Source organism: Bubalus bubalis, chromosome 14 (assembly GCF_019923935.1).
Source record: "Bubalus bubalis isolate 160015118507 breed Murrah chromosome 14, NDDB_SH_1, whole genome shotgun sequence".
Classification (NCBI taxonomy): domain Eukaryota; kingdom Metazoa; phylum Chordata; class Mammalia; order Artiodactyla; family Bovidae; genus Bubalus; species Bubalus bubalis.
In genome coordinates this window covers 81,259,983-81,281,814 of record NC_059170.1, presented here as the reverse complement: position 1 = coordinate 81,281,814, position 21,832 = coordinate 81,259,983, and the positions used below count along the sequence as shown (strand labels likewise).

Below are 21,832 nucleotides of genomic sequence, written 5' to 3'. Positions count from 1 at the left end.
ACAAAACAATATGTAACTTCATTTACAGAATGTTTTGTAGCTATATTTTATATAAGTCTAGGTCAGAATCAGTCCTCCAGGCTGAGGTCAAGACATTGCCACAGTAAACAGGAAGAATACCACAGGATTTTTCACTTTCCCCAGGATGGACTCACAGCCTGACCTGGGAATGTCCAGGGGCTGATGGGGCCTCCTTAACAATGATAAAGCTTTGTGAGTTTAAGCACACATGAAAGATGGATACCCAAGAATTTAAGTAGCAGAATTTTTATTTCTCAGTCCTGTTGGTAAACAGATTTACCACAAACTGGTAGACTTGAAAGAATAGAAACTTATTCTCTCACAGTTCTGGAAGCTAGAAGTTTGAAACCAAAGAGCTGGCAAGGCCATGCTCCCTCTAGTCTTGAAAACATCCTTCCTTTTCTCTTCACAGCATCTCCTGATTGCTGCAGTCTGCCTCCACCAAAACCTGGCCTTTTTTTATATCTGTGTGTCCTGTTCTCTTCTTATAAATATACTAGTCATGGGATTTAGGACCAGCCCTAATCCAGAATGGTCCCATCTCAGTCCTTAACTGATTACATGTGCAAAGACTCTATTAGTTAATAGAATCATAAGTGGATGTTGAATTTTGTGAAAAGTTATTCTGCATCTATTGAAATGATTGTGTTACTTTTATTCTTCAGGTTGTTAATGTAATCCATCATGCTGATTTGCAGATATTGAGCCATCTTTGCATCGCTGGCATAAATCCCAATGATCATGGAATATGATCTTTTCAATGTATTGTTGAATTTGATTTGCTAATATTTTCTTGAAGATTTTTGTATCTATGTTCATCAGTGATATTGGCCTATGATCTCCTTTTTTGTTTGATTCTCTGTCTGGTTTTGGTATCAGGGTGAGGCTGGCCTTGTAGAATGAGTTCAGAAATGTTCTTCCCTCTGAAATTTTTTGGCTAGTTTGAGAAAAACAGGTGTTGATTCTTCTCTAAATGTTTGGTAGAATTCACCCATGAAGCCCTCTGGTCCTAGACTTTAGTTTGTATGGAGTTTCTTTTTATTATTATTGTTACTGATTTCATTGCAAGTAATTGGTTTGTTTACATTTTTTATTTCTTTTGTATTCAGTCTTGAGTTTGCACATTTCTGGAGATTTATTCATTTCTTCTAGGTTGTCCATTTTATTGGTCCATAGTAATTTCTTATGATCCTTTGTATTTCTGTGGTGTCAGTTATAACTTCTCTTCTTTCATTTCTGATTTTATTGCTCCTTTTTTTTTTTTTTTTTTTAAACTGTCACTCTTTCTTTTCTTGTGAGTCTGGCTAAAGTTTATTTTGTTCATCTTTTCAAAGAACCAACTCTTAGCAGATTACACAATGTTAACTAAACCATGTAAAATATGTATTCATATGGAAAAATTTCACAAAAAGGAAAGAAGCTTGGTTAGGATGGAAGAATTATGGATCATTTCATTCTCTAATAATTTGTTTTATTAGTTTTGTATTTAGCTTTAACTGATTTAAGAATTATTTGTTATTACTACTGGAAGGAATATGAGTTGCCCTTCAAAAATCTCATATGCTTTCTTCAATGATATTGATATATTAATTGTATATCATTAACCATAAGCAAGTATTTATTTTCTAATAAGCCAGTCCTATGGGTCGTCCGTTAAAACGTGCTGGTGGGAAGCCAAGGCAAAGTTGATCCAACACGGGAGTGTATGGGGAGACCACGTCATATAGATCTTCTCAAAGGAAAGGTGGGCAAGTTCAGGGGGACTGTCTGTGCTTTGCTTTGCCCCTGGGAGTGTGGATGGGTGGAAGGAGGAAGCATCTGTGAGTCAGACAATGAGTCCTCGGTGAGTTTACCACCACAACAAGCAACCAGGCTGTCTCTGCCTCCAAACAATCTATATGAGGTCATAGCACCTCCTGAACTGTCATGAAAAAGTCAAGAAAAAGTCATGCCATAGAGCTAAGTGACACACAAGAAAGTATTGGAACATGGGACATTTTATAGGATACCTGACCTGTCTCCTCCACGTCTATGCATTAAGAACAATAAATTGTAGAAGGATCTTTTCTAGGTTAAAAAAACATTTAAGACACATAGGTATCAGAGACATAGTACAGATTTTGTATCTTGATTGAAACAAACTAATTGTAAATAAGGGGAATTTTTGTTGTTCATTCACTAAGTCCAACTCTTTGCGACCCCATGGTCTGCAGCACAGCAGCCCTCTCAGTCTTTCGCTGTCTTCTGGAGTTTGCTCAAATTCATGTCCATTGAGTCAGTGATGCTATCTAACTATCCCACCCTCTGCGCCCCGTTCTCCTTTTGCATTCTATCTTTCCCAGTATCGGGGTCTTTTCCTGTTAGGTAGGCCATGTATTATATCATAGTAAGGAATTAGTGCAAATTTTGTTCATACTGGTAAGGTTGGCCCTGAAAAAATCTCCCTTCTTATTTAGAGATACAGAAATAATTAGGAGTGAAACATTATGATGTCTGGAATTTACCTTAAAATATTTCAGCAGAGAAAAAAGAGAGAAAGAAAAAAAGGGAATTTAAGGAAGTATGGCAAACTGTTCATAATTGTTGGGACTTCATCATCAATATATGGGGAGTTATTTTATTTGTCTCTCTATTTTTACACACGTTGGAAAATTTCCATAATAAAGGAGTTCCTGTCCTCTGTGTTCAGTCGTGTCTGACTCTGCAACCCCTTGGACTGTAGCCTGCCAGTCTCCTCTGTCCTTGGAATTTTCCAGGCAAGAATATTGAATTGGATTGCCATTTCCTTCTTCAGGGTATCTTCCCAACCCAGGGATTGAACCCACATCTCTAGTGTCTCCTACATTGGCAGGCAAATTCTTTACCACTAGTACCACCAACATAGATAAATACATTCCTAGAACATTAACTTCCAAAAACTTCTGTGATTTTTCCTGAGCAAGCTTTAAGGGCTAATTTGTTGATATTCCCCATTATAAGTCAAAGATTTCTCAGGGACTATGAGTAATAACTAGAATCAAACCTTCTTATCCACCCCTGACCAGAGAAAAAAATTCCATGAAGAGCAATTTGGCAAGGACTCCCAAAAACACAAATACCTTTATGTATCATTCTGACTTCCAGAAACTTATCCTATGAGCATAGGCAAAAATATACTATGACATGTTCACAGACATTCCCTGGAGTACTGTTTATAACGTCAATGAACTGGAAGTAATGGAGTGGTCCATCAAGAAGAAGCTAGTTAGGCAAGTTATGGCCAATCAACATATGGAATATTTAGGTAGCCCTTAAAAATAATGTAGGAGACCTGTATTGCTGATATGGAAGTGTTTTTAAGATACGTGAAATTAAGCAAAAAAACAGGTATAAAAAACTATGAACCCGTAAAAGCAATTACCCTTCAATTAAAAATAAATAAAAATTTTTAAAGAGTAAAAAGTTCTTTAAAGAAAAATGAAGAAAAATAAGGATAACGTAAGTTTCAAGTTTGATTCAGCACATACTTTTGTGCAGAACACAAAACATACAACACAGACAAAATGAGGGCAGAGCAGCTGAAGCAGCCCCTGCCCCCACGTCAGGCAGTGAAGGAGCTGAAATGAAGCAGAAATGTTGATGTGAACTGCATTAACACTTTAAAATTTTAAAAATAGCATTTCTAGGGAAAAAAAAAAAACTACTATGAACCCATTTGAGGTCTTTTAAAAGATAGAAAGATGTAAGAGATGGATAGCAGTTAGTTACCTGCTGGATGTGGAATGGGTGGGAGAAAAGATGTTTACTTTTTGTTTTATACATTTGAATGTTTAACCTGTGTGTATACTATTTTCCATTTTAAAAGAGAAAAAAAATGTAAGAAAAAGATTTTAAATCATATGAATGTAATTAGGAAGGTGATTCTGCTAGGGGAAAATTTTTTAATGTACAACTTTTAAAAGTTGTGGGTGTTGTACTGTTTTAAGGTTATAAAAATAATGATTCCTCCTATAGTACTGACAAATTATGCAAAATTATATGAGAGTCTGTTTGAAAACACTTGGAACTCTTCCAATGAAGTTACATAAAAGATGAAACTTTGAGTGCAAGTTATAGCAGAAAAAACACTGGAGAGATATTTCTTTTTATCTACATGGAATTAAAATGGGCTTTAAAGATGCATTAGCTTCTGTGTCTTATAAGACTCTGCTGGTGGCCTCTACTGTGCTCCAGGTACTTATTCCCTGAACATTCACAGTGCCGCTCCTGCACTCTGAGCAGGGTGAGTGCTCTCAGTCCTAATTTGCATACAAAGAAACTGAGTCTGGGAGCATTAGTCAGCTTATTCAAAGTCCACAAGGTCAGCATCAGACCCCAAAGCCATTCACTTAGCTTGCCTGTCTCCCTGTCTGCTTTATTTGGGAGAAAATTAGAGGGAAATTAAGAAACTCATCTGGCCTTTTATTCTTGCCCTTCCTTATTTTATTTTTGCTTTCAGCAACTGACTGCGTTTTTCTAGCCTTGTTTTACGTCCTAGGAAGAGGTACATAATGGAAGGCATTATGGGAGTTGGAGGTGATGAGTGGTTTATTAGCTGAATTTTCTTAGGTATTTCATTAAAACAGAGAATTCACAGCTCGGTGACTTTTTTCCCTGCAGATATTGTGGATGCTTTATCAGATCCAAAGAAATTTCTTTCCATTACGGAAAAGAGAGCGGATCAAATGAGAGCTATGGGCATTGAAACTGTAAGTAGCAACAGTGAGTTAAGACAGGTAGCAATGGCCAAGGAAAGACAGCTGAGTGGGGGGAAGTTGTCTGACTGATTACAAAAGTCACAAATTAATAGAACAAGTTCAAAAGTGGTTTTTGAAACTGAACTTTCATCTCAACAAAACCGTTTCAAAAGTCTATGAGGATGTAGCATATTTAATAAAATGTGACCCACTTCATTACTATGGCTTCACTCACATCTGGGGACCCTGGCCCCATTAGAAATGAAATGGAAACACCCATAATGCTTTTAGGAACATTTAAATATAGGATGCTTTTGTGAGACACTGAAATACCAGTTCACCTTAATCAGTGTGGAAATAAAATTGGCATTTACTATTGTTTACTTTTTACTAGTCTTATATCCAGCCTTCAATGCCACTGTACCATTGCAGTGTTTCACTCCTTGTTTTTAAAGTTCCCTTTACTCCTCAGTTTAGAATGGAAACAGAAATCTCTGCAGTAGCTTGAAAAAAAAGAAGGTATAGCCTGCTTATTACAAAGGAGCTGCACCTGCTTTCCTTGGCTTCCTCTTTTGGGTCAGATCTGAGGAAACCATATATTTACTCCTGAAGCAAAGATCTAATTTAGGGAGTAAAGGCTAGAATACAGAGGAGCAGTTGATGGTACAGACTGGGTTCAGTAGAAGGGAGAATGTACAAGACATCTGACTTCTAGGTGGCATTCATTTGGGTCAGTATAAGCATTTCTGTTCCAGAGTGACATCGCCGATGTGCCCAGTGACACTTCGAAGAATGACAAGAAAGGGAAAGCCAACACAGCCAAAGCGAATGTGACCCCTCAGAGCAGCTCGGAGCTCAGGCCAACCACCACAGCTGCCCTGGGGGCTGGCCTGGAGGCCAAGAAAGGTAAGAGAGGGTTGTCTGGGCTGCTTATCTGTTCCAGCAGTTTTCGAAACTTTGATGCAGATATTTAGAACTGTTACTTTAGCCAGTTTTCATGGCTCCATAAAACTCAAGAGCAGCAGATTTTCTGTGGGTTGAACAAATTTCTCAGTTTCTCTGAGTGGTTAACAGAAAAGCAGTGTTTCATCTGCTAGATCCCCTTCACCATAGTTGAAGGGGACTGGTGGTCCCCTTCACCAGTAGACCTAGAAATGTTGAAATTTGGTACTCTTTTTGTGAGAAAAAAAAAGGCATTTACAGAGTGAGCTTAGCAAAGGCATTCCCTCTGTCCTGCAGGTACCACCATAAGCGTGGGCAGTAAGTTCATGAACCAGCAGAATAACAATTGTTCCTGACATTCCTAGATCCCCTTTTTGCTAATTTTGCCCCATGGGCAGATATTCAGCATCCATGATTATTTATTTGTAAAATTATCAAATGGGCATCTGAAGGCCAATTCTCTGTGGATACCTGTAGATGTAATGGAAGAGCATAAGAGGTGGTGTTACAAAGAATTACATGTTCCATGTGCTAATATGGAACTATACTGTAGGGGAATAACTGTATTGATTATTTAAAGTTGATTTCCATTCTTATTGTTCAGGCATCCATTCTGATTGGATGGTCCCCATTCCATATGATAATTAAATATTTTAAATATCCTCCTTGACCATGAATCATTTACTAAACTCAGTTTTGTTACTTTAAGAATTTCTCCTTTTCCTAATGGTTTTCTACTCAATATAAATATCTCCCATTTATATGTGAATTCAGCATCTTTGGTGTAAGAAAGTCAAGTTGTCTGTGTACTTAAGTACATACAGTGCTGCAGTTTAAGGTAAGAAATGACAGGCTTTCCTTAACCGAAGCAGCATGGTAATTTAGCAGGAAACTCAATGTGCATTGAGCTTTGTGAAACAAATTTGGAAATGAGATGGCACAAAAGCAGCTCAAATTGTACTCTGCAGCTGTATGTCTGTTCCTCCCTGGAAAGAACATGGAACAAGGTAATGATGCAGGATATGGGCTTTCCATCCAGCACTATCTTTCTTAACATCAGCCTCTCAGACAGAGACAGGCAGTGGAAAATGGGAGAGTTTTTGTTTAGTTAAAGTTCTTGTGTCATGCTCACCGACACAGAAAGACATTAGTGGCCTGAAAAAGCAGTGTGACCAGCTTACAGATGAGAAATGGAATATTCCCTGCCATATCAGTGAACAAAGGATGCCACAGCCATCAGCAGTTGTAGCCTCCACTGATTGGGAGCTGATGAGCCCTGAGGGAACTCAGGAAGGAAAGAATACCTGCCATCCAGCAGCCATCAGACTGCAGCCCCGAGGAAACTCAGGATGTGGAAACACAGGACACTGGCCCCAGATAGCAGAGGTGCAGATCAAGGGAATGATTTCAGTGAGCCCAGACTCTTGCATCTTCCCATACATAGAGAAATGCTGAATTTGTTAACTTGACATACCTGGTTTCTTTAAATAGCAGTCATCTTTTGTCATTCAGACTACCTGCCCTTTGTTGCAAAACCGCCTAGCTCCTCCCTTTGCCTACTCGGAGCAGTTTTTCAGAGCTCTCTGAAATGCTGTGTCCCTCGCTGCAGTCCTCATTTTGTCCCCAAATAAAGCCTAACTCGCAGCTCAACACGTTGTGCAGATTTTTTTAACGCAAAACACAGAAGTGATCCTAGTTCTAGAAGGGACCATGATTGTGTTCAGAACTGTTTCACTTCTGGTCCAAATAAGATTACACAGGAAGGAGCCACTGGAAGAAGCTCTCCTTTTCCCTCCTCCCCTTGACCAATGCGCTGAGTAAGAGGGTCTACACACTGATTCATTTTGGCCTTTTGTTCAGGAGACTTGGAAGCCTCCTCTAAGGCACAGTGGTCGGTTCTACGAGAAATGCCTTCACACCTTCAGGAACCTCACAATGAGACAGGCTTCCACACTGTGGCCAGGTGGTGCTTATGAGGGCTAACTGCTCAGAAATGGGAGGAAGGGGGTCAGAGGAGACTCAACGATAGGATCCTAACTGAGCTGGGCCTTGAAACGCAGGTCTGACATGAGCAGGGAGAGAAGGTGGAAGAGCCCAGGCAGAGACCAAGGCCACACAGGAAGCAGCCGGGGCAGGAAAGGGGGCAGAGCGAGTCTGATTTGGAGATGGCCTAGGACCACCCAGGGATGGAGAATGACCCCTGAGGGTTTGTAAGATGGTTAGTACAGTCTTGGTGGGAATAGTCTTTAAAGAGGGAATAAGTGATAAGGGCCACTGAAGAATTAGGGTATTTATGCCTCTAATTTAACACTTAGCACATTGTATTTATATTATATATTTACTCACATGATATTTATATAACATGATAATAACCAGAGAAAGGAGTTATTGCAGCAAGACCATACCTCTGTCATCCAGTATGTCCCTAGAACCATGCCTAGTGAAGATCTAGAGTCTCTTCTCTTAGGAAGTAAATGGCTGGTGAATGAACAAGCAAGGAGAGCCTGGATGAGGCTAGATGTACTCAGAGGGAGAGGAAGCATGGAAATCAGCCAGTGACTTGGGTGTCAGTTTTAGCGGGAAGAAGGTAACTCAGGGACTTCAAGCACAGGTCACAGAAAGAGATGGTACCATTGGGTGAAGCAGAGAACTCAAGAGGATGAACAGTTTTGGGTAAGATGAGTCTTGTCCTGTACATCATCACATTCAAGCTGTTGGGGGTGCATCTGGGCAGAAGCAAGAAAGAGCAAAACTGTGGGAGGTCAGGAGGAGGGAGACGGGAGAGGGGACAGAGAGAGGATGTGAGCTGCTTAGAAAGATAGCAGGAATGGAAACAAACAAAAAAAGAAAGATTTTTAAGAAGAATGAGTTTGGGAAGGTAGTGTAGACAGTCCAGAGAAGTTAAGACTGCATAATTACTGTTGAATCAGGGATGCTTGGGTGATGAGAGTGGAAACCAGGTTAGAAAAATTGATAATTGGAGATATAAAATTTTATATAAATTTTATATAATATATAAAATGTGGAGAATGCTTGCATGTTGGTAGGAGCCAGTGAAGAGAAGGAGAGGGAAAATGCCAGAGAGGGGTGTACAGTGAAATAGGCTCTGAGGAAGAGCTGAATCAAGAGAAAGGGAGTGGTCCTGCTGCGTGAGGGAGGAAGAAAGGTGTTCTGTCTGGGCCATGAAGAAGGACAATTGAAGACAAGTCCTACGGCAGGAAGGAAGCATCAGGTGGCACCCGCAGCATCCGCTGTGAATGTCTGTGAGCATGACGGGCTCTGCAGCTCTACGGGGTTCTATTAGACACACAGCCCAATAGTAGTAACTGCACCAGTGCTGCTTGATGTTCTTCTTTAAGATTAAGCAATTGAGAAAACTCGACTAGTTGATCTCCAAATTACAGTTTGAGAGAAAAGAAGTCATTTTTAATGAGCTGTGTTGATAAAAACAAAAACCGTATGTACTGAAACTTCAGCTATTCAAAATCTTTGGGGCCCAAACTTTACAGTTTCACCCCTACTTTCACACCAGGGAAACCTGGAGACCTACACTGTCCAATATAGAAGCCACAGGCCACATGTGGCTCTTCAGGCTTAAAACTAAAAACTTGAGTTTCTCAGGTGCCCTGGACAGTTCACAGATGGAACATATCCACTCTCACTGGAAGTCCTACTAGACAAGCTGCTCTGGGTATACAGATGGAGCCAGGCGTGTACTTGTTCCTGTTCTGTAGAGTGTGGTTTTTTCCCTAACATCCTAAACCATTTGTAGAAACTAACGTTTTCACAATGTGTCTTTCTCTAAAAAAAAAAAAAAAAAAAAAGCAAAACCAGGGTTGAGGGAGGTTTGTGTTTTCATGTTATTGTTGTTTAGTCACTAAGTCGTCTCCAACTCTTTTGCAACCCCATGGAATGTAGCCTGCCAGGCTCCTCTGTCCATGAGACTTTCCAGGCAAGGACACTGGAATGGGTTGCCATTTCCCCCTCCAGGGGATCTTCCAAACCCAGGGATCAAACCCATGTCTCCTGCATTGGCAGGTGGATTCTTTACACTGAACCACCTGAGAAGCCCTTATGTTTTCATAGGTCCTGTTAGTCAAGATTTCATTGAACCAAGACCAAAAAACAGTCTCACCAGACTAGATCAGACTCTTAGTTTTTGTTATATCTTTAGAGCACCTTGCATGCCTCCCAATTCTGTGTGTTCATTTTATAGAAGAGAGAACAGAGACCCAAAGATAGGGAGCTCTTTGCAATGCCAGGATAGACCTCCCTGGCCTGCAGTAAAGCCAGGAATTAGCTTGTGATGTCAGACCTCAGAGATCAGAGAATAGCCCCATGATCCCTTGACATCCCTATCACAAAGTGTTAGAGATCAGAAGACTGCTTTCTGTCTGCCGTGACTCTTTACTGTCCTTACCACCCTCACCCTGGATGTACACGTCTTCTTAAAATGAGTGCAACTGAAAAACAAGACCCTAGAATTTGATACCTGTCTTTCTCGAGTATCTCATACTTAGCCCTTGGGATTCTAATGGAAATCTATAGAATGCACATTCATCTTGTTTACCTAAGATGAAAATCTGCAGTCAAACAGAATGTGTTTTGGGATTCACCTGCAACTGTGGTTGCCATGACAGCATCTAGCTTAGCATCACTCCAACAACAGGATGACTTAGTGTATTACTCTAGGTGCTCATGACAGCATCCTGTTCTACAATGATCTGATTTCATTATTTTCTATATGTTAAAGGCATTCCTGGGCTTAGTAGCATATCACTTAAATGCTAGAATTCAATTCAGTAATGGAAAGGGGCTGAAAAAAATGTTAAGCTGGCAATAGTGTTGGTAGTTAGTGGACTGATAGGGAAAGCGACTATAACAGATGCTGTTGTGCCTGGTCAGGTCTCCTTTATGGGACTGGTGCCCATCCTTCAACGCTGACGGACACTGGCTGAATGCCCATCACAGCTGCACTTTTCTCCCTAGTGTTGCCCTCAGACCATGGGAGTTCTCTTGTCTGGAAATGCCTAGAAGGTTTTGTAAAACTTCTGACACCCTAACTGAGTGATCTGGGGTTACACAAGCTCTGTCTCCTTACCTCAAGGTAGAATAACACTGGAGGGCCATTTATGCTTACAACTTGCAGGATCAGACCAAGGCTGGATTTCAGCCAGGAAGACCCCCAGGTTTCTTCCTCGACCCTATAGTGCTTCTCTCACCCGCTAGGGGTTTCTCCTGAGAGCCCTCCCGCGATAAATCATATGCACATAAACCCTCTTCTAAGTCTTTGCTTGTAGGGGACCTGACCTCAGACCAGAAAGGTTTCAGGTAAGTGTCTAGTTAATTGTCCTGTAATAGAAAACTAAGACGTTTATAGCCATAACATGTATAAAGCTGCTTCAATGTCTTTAGATGCGATTTCAAAACTGAATTTGATATGATCATTTATTCTAATTACACAGTAACTTTGTGTTTAATATAAACAGTAACTTTGTTTCAGGTATTGAACTGATCCCTCAAGTGAGGATAGAAGATTTAAAGCAGATGAAGGTAAAATTGCTGGGTCATTTCGCCAGCACTCTTTTGTTCTGTTGGTGAAATGGATGTATTTTTGTTTCTCAATAGTTTTAATCATTGTGGTGGTACTACACAAAGCTTATTTGGGATCCCATTTGTTTTTTCCACAGGCTTACTTGAAGCATTTAAAGAAACAACAGAAAGAGCTGACTTCTTTAAAAAAGAAACATGCAAAGGTATAGTGTTTTGTGTGTGCGAGCAGCATGTGTATGCAGCTCTGTAGGCTGGTTTGTGTATTTTCTCCTTTAAGCTCTCTGATGAAAACCTCTCAGCCAAAAACCACTGCTTGGAAACTGATACCAGCTAACTGGGCAGCAGGACCTTCATTTTAACTGGTTAGACATGAAATTTTAAAAGATACTCCATTTGGTATTGTTTATCACTGATTTGTAATCTGCTTTTCTAATTGTTATTTCAAAAGCATAACAAAGCTTCACCCTTTTCAAAATTGTTGAATAATATGACAAAATTGTTGAGTAATATCTATCACCTGACTATTGAAAACCAACTCATAGTCTTAGCTTCTGGGTGTTTGCCACACATAGTGCATCAGGAGAGATGCTGGTCAGCTCCAAACTTCTCAGCCAGGGGACCCGGAGAGAGCTCTTCTCATTTTCCCCCATTATGTAAACTCTGCTTGGTGGCCTACTTCTGAAATATTGTTGTTCCTACTTATAGGAAGAGGTCTTTGGACAGTAATCGTGACCCCATGCACTGCAGCACACCAGGATTCCCTGTCCTTCACCATCTCCTGGAGCTCACTCAAACTCATGTCCATCGAGTTGGTGATGCCATCCAACCATCTCATCCTCTGTCGTCCCCTTCTCCTCCTGCCTTCAGCCTTTCACAGCATCAGGGTTTTTTCTAATGATTCAGCTCTTCACATCAGGTGGCCAAAGTTATTGGAGCTTCAGCTTCAGCATCAGTCCTTCCAGTGAATATTCAGGACTGATTTCCTTTAGGATTGATTGGTTTGATATCTTTACAGTCCAAGGGACTCTCAAGAGTCTTCTCCAATACCACAGTTCAAAAGCATCACTTCTTCAGCACTCAGCCTTCTTTATGGTTCAACTCTCCTATCCATACATGACTACTAGCAAAACCATAGCTTTGACTATACAGACCTTTGTCAGCAGAGTGATGCTTCTTAATATGCTGTCCAGGTTTGTCACAGCGTTTCTTCCAAGGAGCAAGTGCCATTTAATTTCATGGCTGCAGTCACCATCTGCAGTGATTTTGGAGCCTAAGAAAAGAAGTCTGTCACTGTTTCTATTGTTTCCCCATCTATTTGCCATGAAATGATGGGACCAGATGCCCTGATCTTAGTTTTTTGAATGTTAAGTTTTAAGTCAGCTTTTTCACTCTCCTCTTTCACTTTCATCAAGAGGCTCTTTAGTTCCTCTTCACTTTCTGCCATAAGGGTGGTATCATTTGCATATCTGAGATTATTGATATTTCTCCCTGTGATCATGATTCTAGCTTGTACTTCATCCACCCTGGCATTTCATGTGATGTACTCTGCATATAAGTTAAATAAGCAGGGTGACAATATACAGCCTTGACATACTCCTTTCCCAATTTGGAACCAGCCCGTTGTTCCATGTCCACTTCTAACTGTTGCTTCTTGACCTGCATACAGGTTTCTCAGGAGGCAGGTAAAGTGGTCTGGTATTCTCATCTCTTGAAGAATTTTCCACAGTTTGTTGTGATTCACATAGTCAAAGACTTTCGTGTAGTCAATGAAACAGAAGTAGATGTTTTTCTGGAATTCTTTTGCTTTCCCTATGATCCTATGGATATTGTCAATTTGATCTGTTTCCTCTGCCTTTTCCAAATCCACCTTGAACATCTGGACATTCTCAGTTCACATACTGTTGAAACCTAACTTGGAGAATTTTGGGCATTACTTTACTAGCATGTGAGATGAGTACAATTGTGCGATAGTTTGAACATTCTTTGGCATTGTCTTTCTCTGGGATCTGAATGAAAACTGAACTTTTCCAGTCCTGTGGCCACTGCTGAGTTTGCATATTTGCTGGCATATTGAGTGCAGCACTTTAACAGCATCATCTTCTAGGATTTGAAATAGAAATCCAAGAGCTGAAAGAATCCAAGTTGCCTTGATTTGCAGAAACAACCTTGAGTTTCTTGAAGCCCCACATTATAATAGAACCAAAACTTAAAAAGAGATTTTAAATCTCCCTGAATCCTACCGTCTAAATCTGTGTGGACTTTTTTAACAGCCTTAGTGTACATTTTTTGGACGAAGCCTTCAAAATTCCTTAGGTCACATAATACAGCCATATTGCACAGTGCTTGCCTGTTACTTTTCGGAATGGTTTTTGGAAGCATTCTCAGCAGGTAAATGCATTTCATGGCTTGTTCTCCATATCCTCATGTACTTCAGAAGTTTAAGTCACAAATGTATGATTATAAACATATGAATGAATTCCTTCTCCCACATTAAATACACAGGGGACCCTCTTTTCTATTCAGCCTGCTTTGCCAGTATAATTACCAAACTCAGAATTCTATAATCTTTCATATAAAACTATTACTAATAAGACTGAGGTTTATTTCATGCCACTTTTTTGTTACATATTTTATATACATTCTTAAATCCTCACAATGTCCCTGAAACCCGAATCATTCCATTCACATTTCAAGCATGAATAAAATGAAATTCAGAGAAGTGAGTTCCTTGCCAAGAGCAATACAACTGGTTTATGCTAGTTATAACTGAAGTGCTTTTCATCTATTTTAACTCTTCCAAAGCCTTTGCAAATAATTATTTTCAAATAGTTAAACCTTCCTCTCTACAAACTTTCTGTAATTTTTGAGTCTATAGTAGTTCCTTAATACTTCCCACTATCTCATCTGAGCCAACTTTTAAGATTAAGGCTATATAGGAATATTTACTTGCCTAATATGTACTGGGGTCTACTCAGCTAACACATTTGTCTTAAAAGTGAAAAAGGAGAAACTGGTGAAGGAGGTGGGTGGATGGGGTTGAATCTATTACCACAGGACACACTTAGTGCCCGATATCCATTTGATCCTAACACTAATTTTTCTTTCTGTCAGTACTTACCAAATAGTAAAACTAGCTAATACATATCGAGGTTTATTTAAGCATTTTTTCTTAGGTATTTTATAGCAATTGTATAAAAGAGTACTTTAATTATATTAATATATTACCTTGTATCAATTAGCTTTTGCTGGGTAACAAACTATCCCCATATGTAGTGAATTTGAAAGCAGCCATTTATTTGGCTCATAATTTTGTGGGTCAGCGGTTTGGCCTGGGCTCAGCTGGATCATTCTTCAGGTCTCACCTACGTTCACTTCTGTCTGCTCTCACTCGGCAGATGTGGGGAGCTGGATGATTTAGCAAGACCTCTACTGAGTCCTTTCCTCTCTGCTTCTGTGGTCTCTCATCTTCGGCAGTGGTCCAAACTTGTTCATATGGCAGGGATCTCAGGATCCCAGCCTCAGCTCAGAACTGCACAGCATCACTTCTACATCCTTCTCTTGGCTACAGTGGGTCACGAGGTTGGACCAGGTTCAAGCAACGAGGACTGTACTAGGCAGGAGGAACCACAAGGTCAGATTGCAGAGGGGATTGGATACAGAAAGGGAGACCATTGTGACCCTTTTTGCAACAGCCTACCAGCCATTTGCCAGATGAGATAATTTACTTTAACAGAAACGCAGCTTGACTAAATCACCTAGCCTTTAGATGAGGGAGCCAGGATTTGGATCAAAATTCTCAGACTCCAGAGCTCAAGCTCTTCATCACTATATTGAGTTGCCTCTGAGTTTTCCAGCATTAGTCTTTATTTCCACACATCTTCTTTATGGTCCTAGTAAAAGGTTTTTGTTTGTTTGTTGAAGTACAGTTGATTTTCAATGCTATGTTAATTACTGCTGTACAGCAAAGTGATTTTGTTATGTGTGTGTGTGTGTGTGTGTGCGTGTGTGTGTATTATTTTAAAAAATTTTTTCTTTTCCATTATGGTTTGTCATAGGATACTGAGAATACTTCTCTGAGTTATACAGTAAGCCCTTGTTTGTAAAAGGTTTCTAGGAGCAATCATAAGTCTCCAAGGCACAAATATCTTGGCATCTTTTGGACTACTTTTTCCACAAATTATCCTTGGACCAAACCTGGAGGCTTCATAAAAAATGCATATTCTTGTGCCCCCTAGAGACTTTGTTATCATCTCCATGGAGAAGTCTAGGAAATACATTTTTAATAAACTCTTCTCCTGCTGCTGCTAAGTTGCTTCAGTTGTGTCCAACTCTGAAACCATATGGACCAGAGTCCACCAGGCTCCTCTGTCCTTTGGATTCTCTTTCAAGAATATTGGAGTGAATTGCATGCCTTCCTCCAGGGGATCTTCTCGACCCAGGGATCGAACCCACACTTCTTATGTCTCCGGCGTTGGCAGGCAGGTTCTTTACCACTAGTGCCACCAAAAGCCTGAAGCTCCTCTCGTATGCACACTAAATTTTAAAAACTGTTTCTTTAGGAGTATTATTTAGCACTTTTTACTGTCCCTCAGTGGAAACCCCAGTAATGGCCTGCAAGATACACAGCTGGCCTCTGTGAAAAATGGATTTTGCCCTGTTGTTAAGGAATCGTGAGAATTAACTCACCCAGCCTTGCTATGAAACAATATTTATATAACCCTTCCTAATAGTTGTGATGCTATCTAAGATGGAATAAAGTTTGCCACCGCACTGGCTTGGCTTATAAACTGCCCGACTGAGGAGGGAAGGTGGCCTGGGCTGCGCCTTCCAACCCCAGCACCGGCCATGTGCACACGGCCGCCAGGAGCCGAGAGCAGCGCTGGGCGCAGGTGTAGTGACCGCAGTGCGCGCTCAGCCTTTACATATCAGCCGGAGGAGATCGCTTCTCCTCTCATAAAGGGAAGCAGAGAATGTGGTTACTTAACCAAGTCATTTAAGAAATGTACAGTCCATAAGAGAGCCTATTTCCAAACTTGAAGGTTAGCTGCAGGATGCAGAGGAAATAGTGGTGTGTCAAGGAAGATCTGCCATTTCTAAAAGAAAGCCAAAGAAATAAGTGTGAATCCCAAGCTATACACTATTGATCAGTTCAGTCAGTTCAGTTCAGTCACTCAGTCATGTCTGATCCCATGGACTGCAGAATACCAGGCCTCCCTGTCCATCACCAACTCCCAGAGCTTACTCAAACTCATGTCCATCAAGTCGTTGATGCCATCCAACCATCTCATCCTCTGTCGTCCCCTTCTCCTCCTGCTTTCAATCTTGCCCAGCATCAGGGGCTTTTCCAATGAGTCAGTTCTTCGCATCGGGTGGCCAAAGTATTGGAGTTTCAACTTCAACATCAGTCCTTCCAAAGAATATTCAGGACTGATTTCCTTTAGGATGGACTGCTTGGATCTCATTGCAGTCCAAGGAACTCTCAAGAGTCTTCTCCAACACCACAGTTCAAAAGCATCAATTCTTCTGTGCTCAGCTTTATTTATAGTCCAACTGTCATATCCATACATGACTACTGGAAAAACCATAGCCTTGACTAGACGGACCTTTGTTGGTAAAGTAATGTCTCTGCTTTTTAATATGCTGTCTAGGTTGGTCATAGCTTTTCTTCCAAGGAGCAAGTGTCTTTTAATTTCATGGCTGCCCGTCACCATGTGCAGTGATTTTGGAGCCCAAAAAAAGGGTCTTTAGTTCTTCTTGATACACTATCGATGCTAAGTATAAAATAGATAGCTAATGAGAACCTGCTGTGTGGCTCAGGGAACTCTGCTCAGTGCTCTGTGATGAAGGAGACCCAAACATGAAGGGCTATATGTAAGTATGTGGCTGAGTCACTCTGCTGTACAGCAGAGACTACACAGCATTGTAAAGCAGCTATATTCCAATTTAAAAAAAAGAGAGAGAGAGAAGATATGTGCTGTTAGGATCGTGGGACGAGAAGACAGGAGTAATGCCCATTCTAGCCCTGAATGGAGTGGAGATGCCAGCAGGCCCAGTTTGGGGGAAATGGCAGTGGCCGATTGTTTTGAGCCTCAATGCAGTTGGCAGTGAAGCTGCTACTTGTCTCTCACTTTCTGTAACAACCTCTTCCATTTGAAATGGAAACTAAGGAAATGGTTTTTCAAATGTCCATTAGATGAGATACAGAAAGAGCAGAACGAAGGAGCCATGATCGCACACAAACCCAGGGCTCATCAGCAAACCCAGAGCTAGGGTTGCTTTTGCTAAGACACAGGGATGATTTTCAATTGTCACATGTGGTCCAGCCCTGAGAGCAAAACATTTAAACCCAAAGTTAAATAAATATTCCCAATAATACATTGGAAGAGGAATTCCAAATCAATGAAAGTAAAAGAAGTAAATGAAGGAAGTCGGTCCCGAATAAGGAGCCCTCATTCCTGTCCAGAGGGCAAGTCAGACTCAGTTCCCACCTCTGGTGCCTTGATAGTCTGTAAGCCACCTTCATTCTCTAAAGGAGAATCGTAGAATCAGGTCATATATGAACCTCCTCTTCCTTAAATATTGACACTAAGACAGACTTTTTCTGAAATACCATGTAGGCTGAAAAATAAAACAGGATGCATCTTCTGGACCATCAGTTTGCAGTATCACCACAAATGAGTCAAATAAAATGCCTGAGAAACCAACTAAAATTTGACATTTTGAGAAAGCTGCTAATGGAAAATATAGTCTGTGTTAGGCAAGCAGTTTTTCTGATAATGAACACCAAGGCTGCTGTTAAACTCATCACAGGTAAATCATGATAAAAAGTCAGTAACAGACCTACAGCTCTGTCATGAAGTAGAAATGAGCAGAAACACAGCAACCACCCACAGAGACAGCCTGCTGGTCATCTCAGAGGTGTGTGCCGAGCAAACAGTTTACTCAGATGCCTCAGCATCATTTGTGGGGTGAGAATTTAAGCCTAGAGTCACCGCATGCACAAGACTGAATTGCAGCAGATGTTTTTCACAAAAGAAGCTGAATTTAACCTAGATGTCCATCGGCCAATGAATGGATAAGGAAGTTGTGGTACATATACACAGTGAATATTACTCAGCTATAAAAAAAGAATGCATTTGAGTCAGTTCTAATGAGGTGGATGAAACTGGAGCCTATTATACAGAGTGAAGTAAGCCAGAAAGAGAAACACCAATACAGTATACTAATGCATTTATATATATATGGAATTTAGGAAGACGGTAATGATGACTCTATGTGCAAGCTGGCAAAAGAGACACAGATGCAAAGAACACGCTTTTGGACTCTGTGGGAGAAGGCGAGGGTGGGATAATTTGAGAGAATAGCATTGAAACATGTACATTGCCATATGTGAAATAGATCACCAGTGTAAGTTCGATGCATGAAGAGGGCACTCAAAGCCGGTACACTGGGACAACCCAGAGGGAGGGAGGTGGGAGGGGGGTTCACTGTGGGGGGGACACATGTGCACCCATGGCTGATTCATGTCAATGTATGGTAAAAACCACTACAATATTGTAAAGTAATTAGCTTCCAATTAAAATAACTTTAAAAAAAGAGAAGCTGAAACTACTCTTAACTTTGATAGAAACATATACAAGTTCTACTAAAAAGCTGCACATTTATTTCCCCAAAATGTCCTGATTAAGACAGACTTTTAAGTCAGCATATTTTAATTTTGGTACTCTTGACCTGAATGAATGAAAAACTCTCTGTTCCATAGGGTCTCATAACTTAGTTAGGGACCAGAAACATAAAATCTATGATAGTTGGTGTTTATTGTTACTGTTGTTTGTTGTTTTTAGCTAAATAAGCCTAGAAATAATTTCCTGGCTCCTCTATTTTGTACAACAGGAAGCTGAGGCTTGCCGCCCCCCATCCTTTGGTGATCAGTAATTAGGACCTTGTTCCTTTGTGAAAGAAGTGATGTCTGGGAACCAGATTATCGCCAAACTTCAATCTTTGCTGGCTGCTACACAGGGCACACAGGGATAGTTTTGAGCACAGAGAGAGAACTTTCCAAGGCCATTTTTTTGTCATGTATAGTCATTGTAATCATTTTAACTCAATATGCTTCTAATTTTTTAAATTATTTCTATATACATTAGGTAACTTGCAGCTCATAACCCTGAATTATGTTGGGCAAACAGATATTGTTCAGTTTTCTAATAAAGAAATTGAGACCTGGAAAGATTTATATATGTTGCCTCCGGGATAATTATGGACTGAGCTGGGACTGGAATCCAAGTCCTCTTGCTGCTCTCCTATGCTATTAATTTCTTTATTCATGCAGCAAATACTTATTGTATCTACTCTGTACCCAGCATTGGGCTCTGTGCTGGCAAGAAAAGGAGACTTGTAGAGTATGTCTTATATCCGTGAATCCATCATGAATGCCTTTATGTGCACACACCCTCATTCCTGTATCTAATGGGGTTAATTAGGCTCACCATACTACTTCCTTAAGCAGTGATCTATGCCAGCTAATTTCAAACCCTCAAAGCCTCTTTTTTTTTCTTGTACTACACTAGAATATATAAAGAAGCAATCTTTTCCACCTGCCTTTCAGTGATATTTGCAAGAGACACAGGAACGTAGCACTTCTCAGTTCAGTTCAGTCGTTCAGTCGTGTCCGACTCTGCAACTCCGTGGACTGCAGCACGCCAGGCCTGCCTGTCCATTACCAACTCTTAGAGCCTACTCAAACTCGTGTCCATTGAGTCGGTGATGCCATCCAACCATCTCATCCTCTGTCACCCTCTTCTCCTCCTGCCTTCAATCTTTCCCAGCATCAGGGTCTTTTCCAATGAGTCAGTTCTTCACATCAGGTAGCCAAAGTATTGGAGTTTCAGCTTCAGCATCAGTCCTCCCAGTGAATATTCAGGACTGACTTCCTTTAGGATTGACTGGTTGGATCTCCTTGCAGTCCAAGGGCCTCTCAAGAGTCTTCTCCAATACCACAGCTCAAAAGCATCAATTCCTCAATGCTCACCTTTTTTTATGATCCAGCTCTCATGTCCATACATGACTACTGGAAAAACCATAGCTGTGACTAGACGGACCTTTGTTGGAAAAGTAATGTCTCTGCTTTTTAATACACTGTCTAAGTTGGTCATAGCTTTTCTTCCAAGGAGCAAGAGTCTTTTACTTCCATGGCTGCAGTCACCATCTGCAGTGATTTTGCAGCTCAAAAAAGTAAAATCTGTCACTGTTTCTATTGTTTCTCCATCTATTTGCCATGAAGTGATGGGACCAGATGCCATGATCTTAGTTTTCTGAATGTTGAGCTTTAAGCCAGTTTTTTCACTCTCCTCTTTCACTTTCATCAAGAGGCTCTTTAGTTCCTCTTCACTTTCTGCAGTAAGGATGGTGTCATCTGCATATCTGAGATTACTAATATTTTTCCCAGCAGTCTTGATTCCAGCTTGTGCTTCATCCAGCCCAGCATTTCTCATGATGTACTCTCTGTATAAGTTAAATAAGAAGGGTGATAATATACAGCCTTGATGTACTCCTTTCCTGATTTGGAACCAGTCTGTTCCATGTCTGGTAGCACCTCTAGAATGTTTTATTCTAGACTTACATGCATGTGTGCTCAGTCACTTCAGTCATGTCCAAGTCTTTGTGATCCCATGAACTGTAGCTCGCCAGGCTCCTCTGTCCATGGGATTTTCCAGGCAAGAATATAGGAGCGGATTGCCTTCCCTCCTTCAGGGGATCTTCCTGACCCAGGGATCAAACTCGTGTCTGCCTGCATCTCTTGCATTGCAGGCAGATTCTTTACCCACTGAGCCACCTAGGAAGCCCCTAGACTTTCACAGATCCCCTTGTTTAGTTGAAAATTAATACATGTGCAGACAGGCATGATGATTATTAAATCTTTTAAGGAAGGCTAGTATTTTCAGACACGACTGAGTGACTTCACTTTCACTTTTCAGTTTCATGCATTTGAGAAGGAAATGGCAACCCACTCCAGTGTTATTGCCTGGAGAATCCCAGGGACGGGGGAGCCTGGTGGGCTGCCGTCTATGGGGTTGCACAGAGTCGGACACGACTGAAGCGACTTAGCAGCAGGAGCAGTATTTTTTAGTGTTTTTCCCGCATAACAGTGCTGCTGCTACAGAACTAGCTAAATCCATTTAAATAAGGATACATCAACATGTCAATCTATTCTTGGGGTAGTGTGTTAAACTTGAAGGAAAGGTTTATTGATTTAATTTCACTAGCTGTTCTCTCAAATCACTCTGCATGTTTTCATGAGGATCAAAAAATATAAGTAGATTTTTATGTCACCATATTTTGAATTAGACAGGAAGGCCTACTGTGCTGCAGTCCATGAGGTCACAAAAAATCAGACAACTTGGCAACTGAACAACAACATATTTTGAATAAGGCTTAATAAGCATTTGAAATATGTTTTATATTATATTTACTTTTAATCCTAACAACCCACTAAAGTAGATATCACTATCCCAATTATAAAGATGGACAGACTGGGATTAAGTGGCTTGTCCCAAGACCTGAGACTGTTCACATCCTTAATCCAATGCAGAAGCCCTGAC

The 21,832-nt window shown here is 40.7% G+C and overlaps 1 protein-coding gene across 14 annotated transcripts in view; it reads left to right on the top strand.

Moving 5' to 3' along the window:
* PLCB4 (phospholipase C beta 4) overlaps positions 1–21,832 on the top strand; it is a 480,542-nt gene that overhangs the window by 435,777 nt on the left and 22,933 nt on the right. For all 14 annotated transcript variants that reach the window (XM_044928306.2, XM_025264595.3, XM_044928310.2 and 11 more), the window contains 4 exons: positions 4,660–4,748; positions 5,492–5,642; positions 11,182–11,231; positions 11,369–11,434. In XM_044928306.2, coding sequence (XP_044784241.1) covers positions 4,660–4,748; positions 5,492–5,642; positions 11,182–11,231; positions 11,369–11,434 — 356 coding nt within the window. The remainder of the gene's footprint in view (positions 1–4,659; positions 4,749–5,491; positions 5,643–11,181; positions 11,232–11,368; positions 11,435–21,832) is intronic.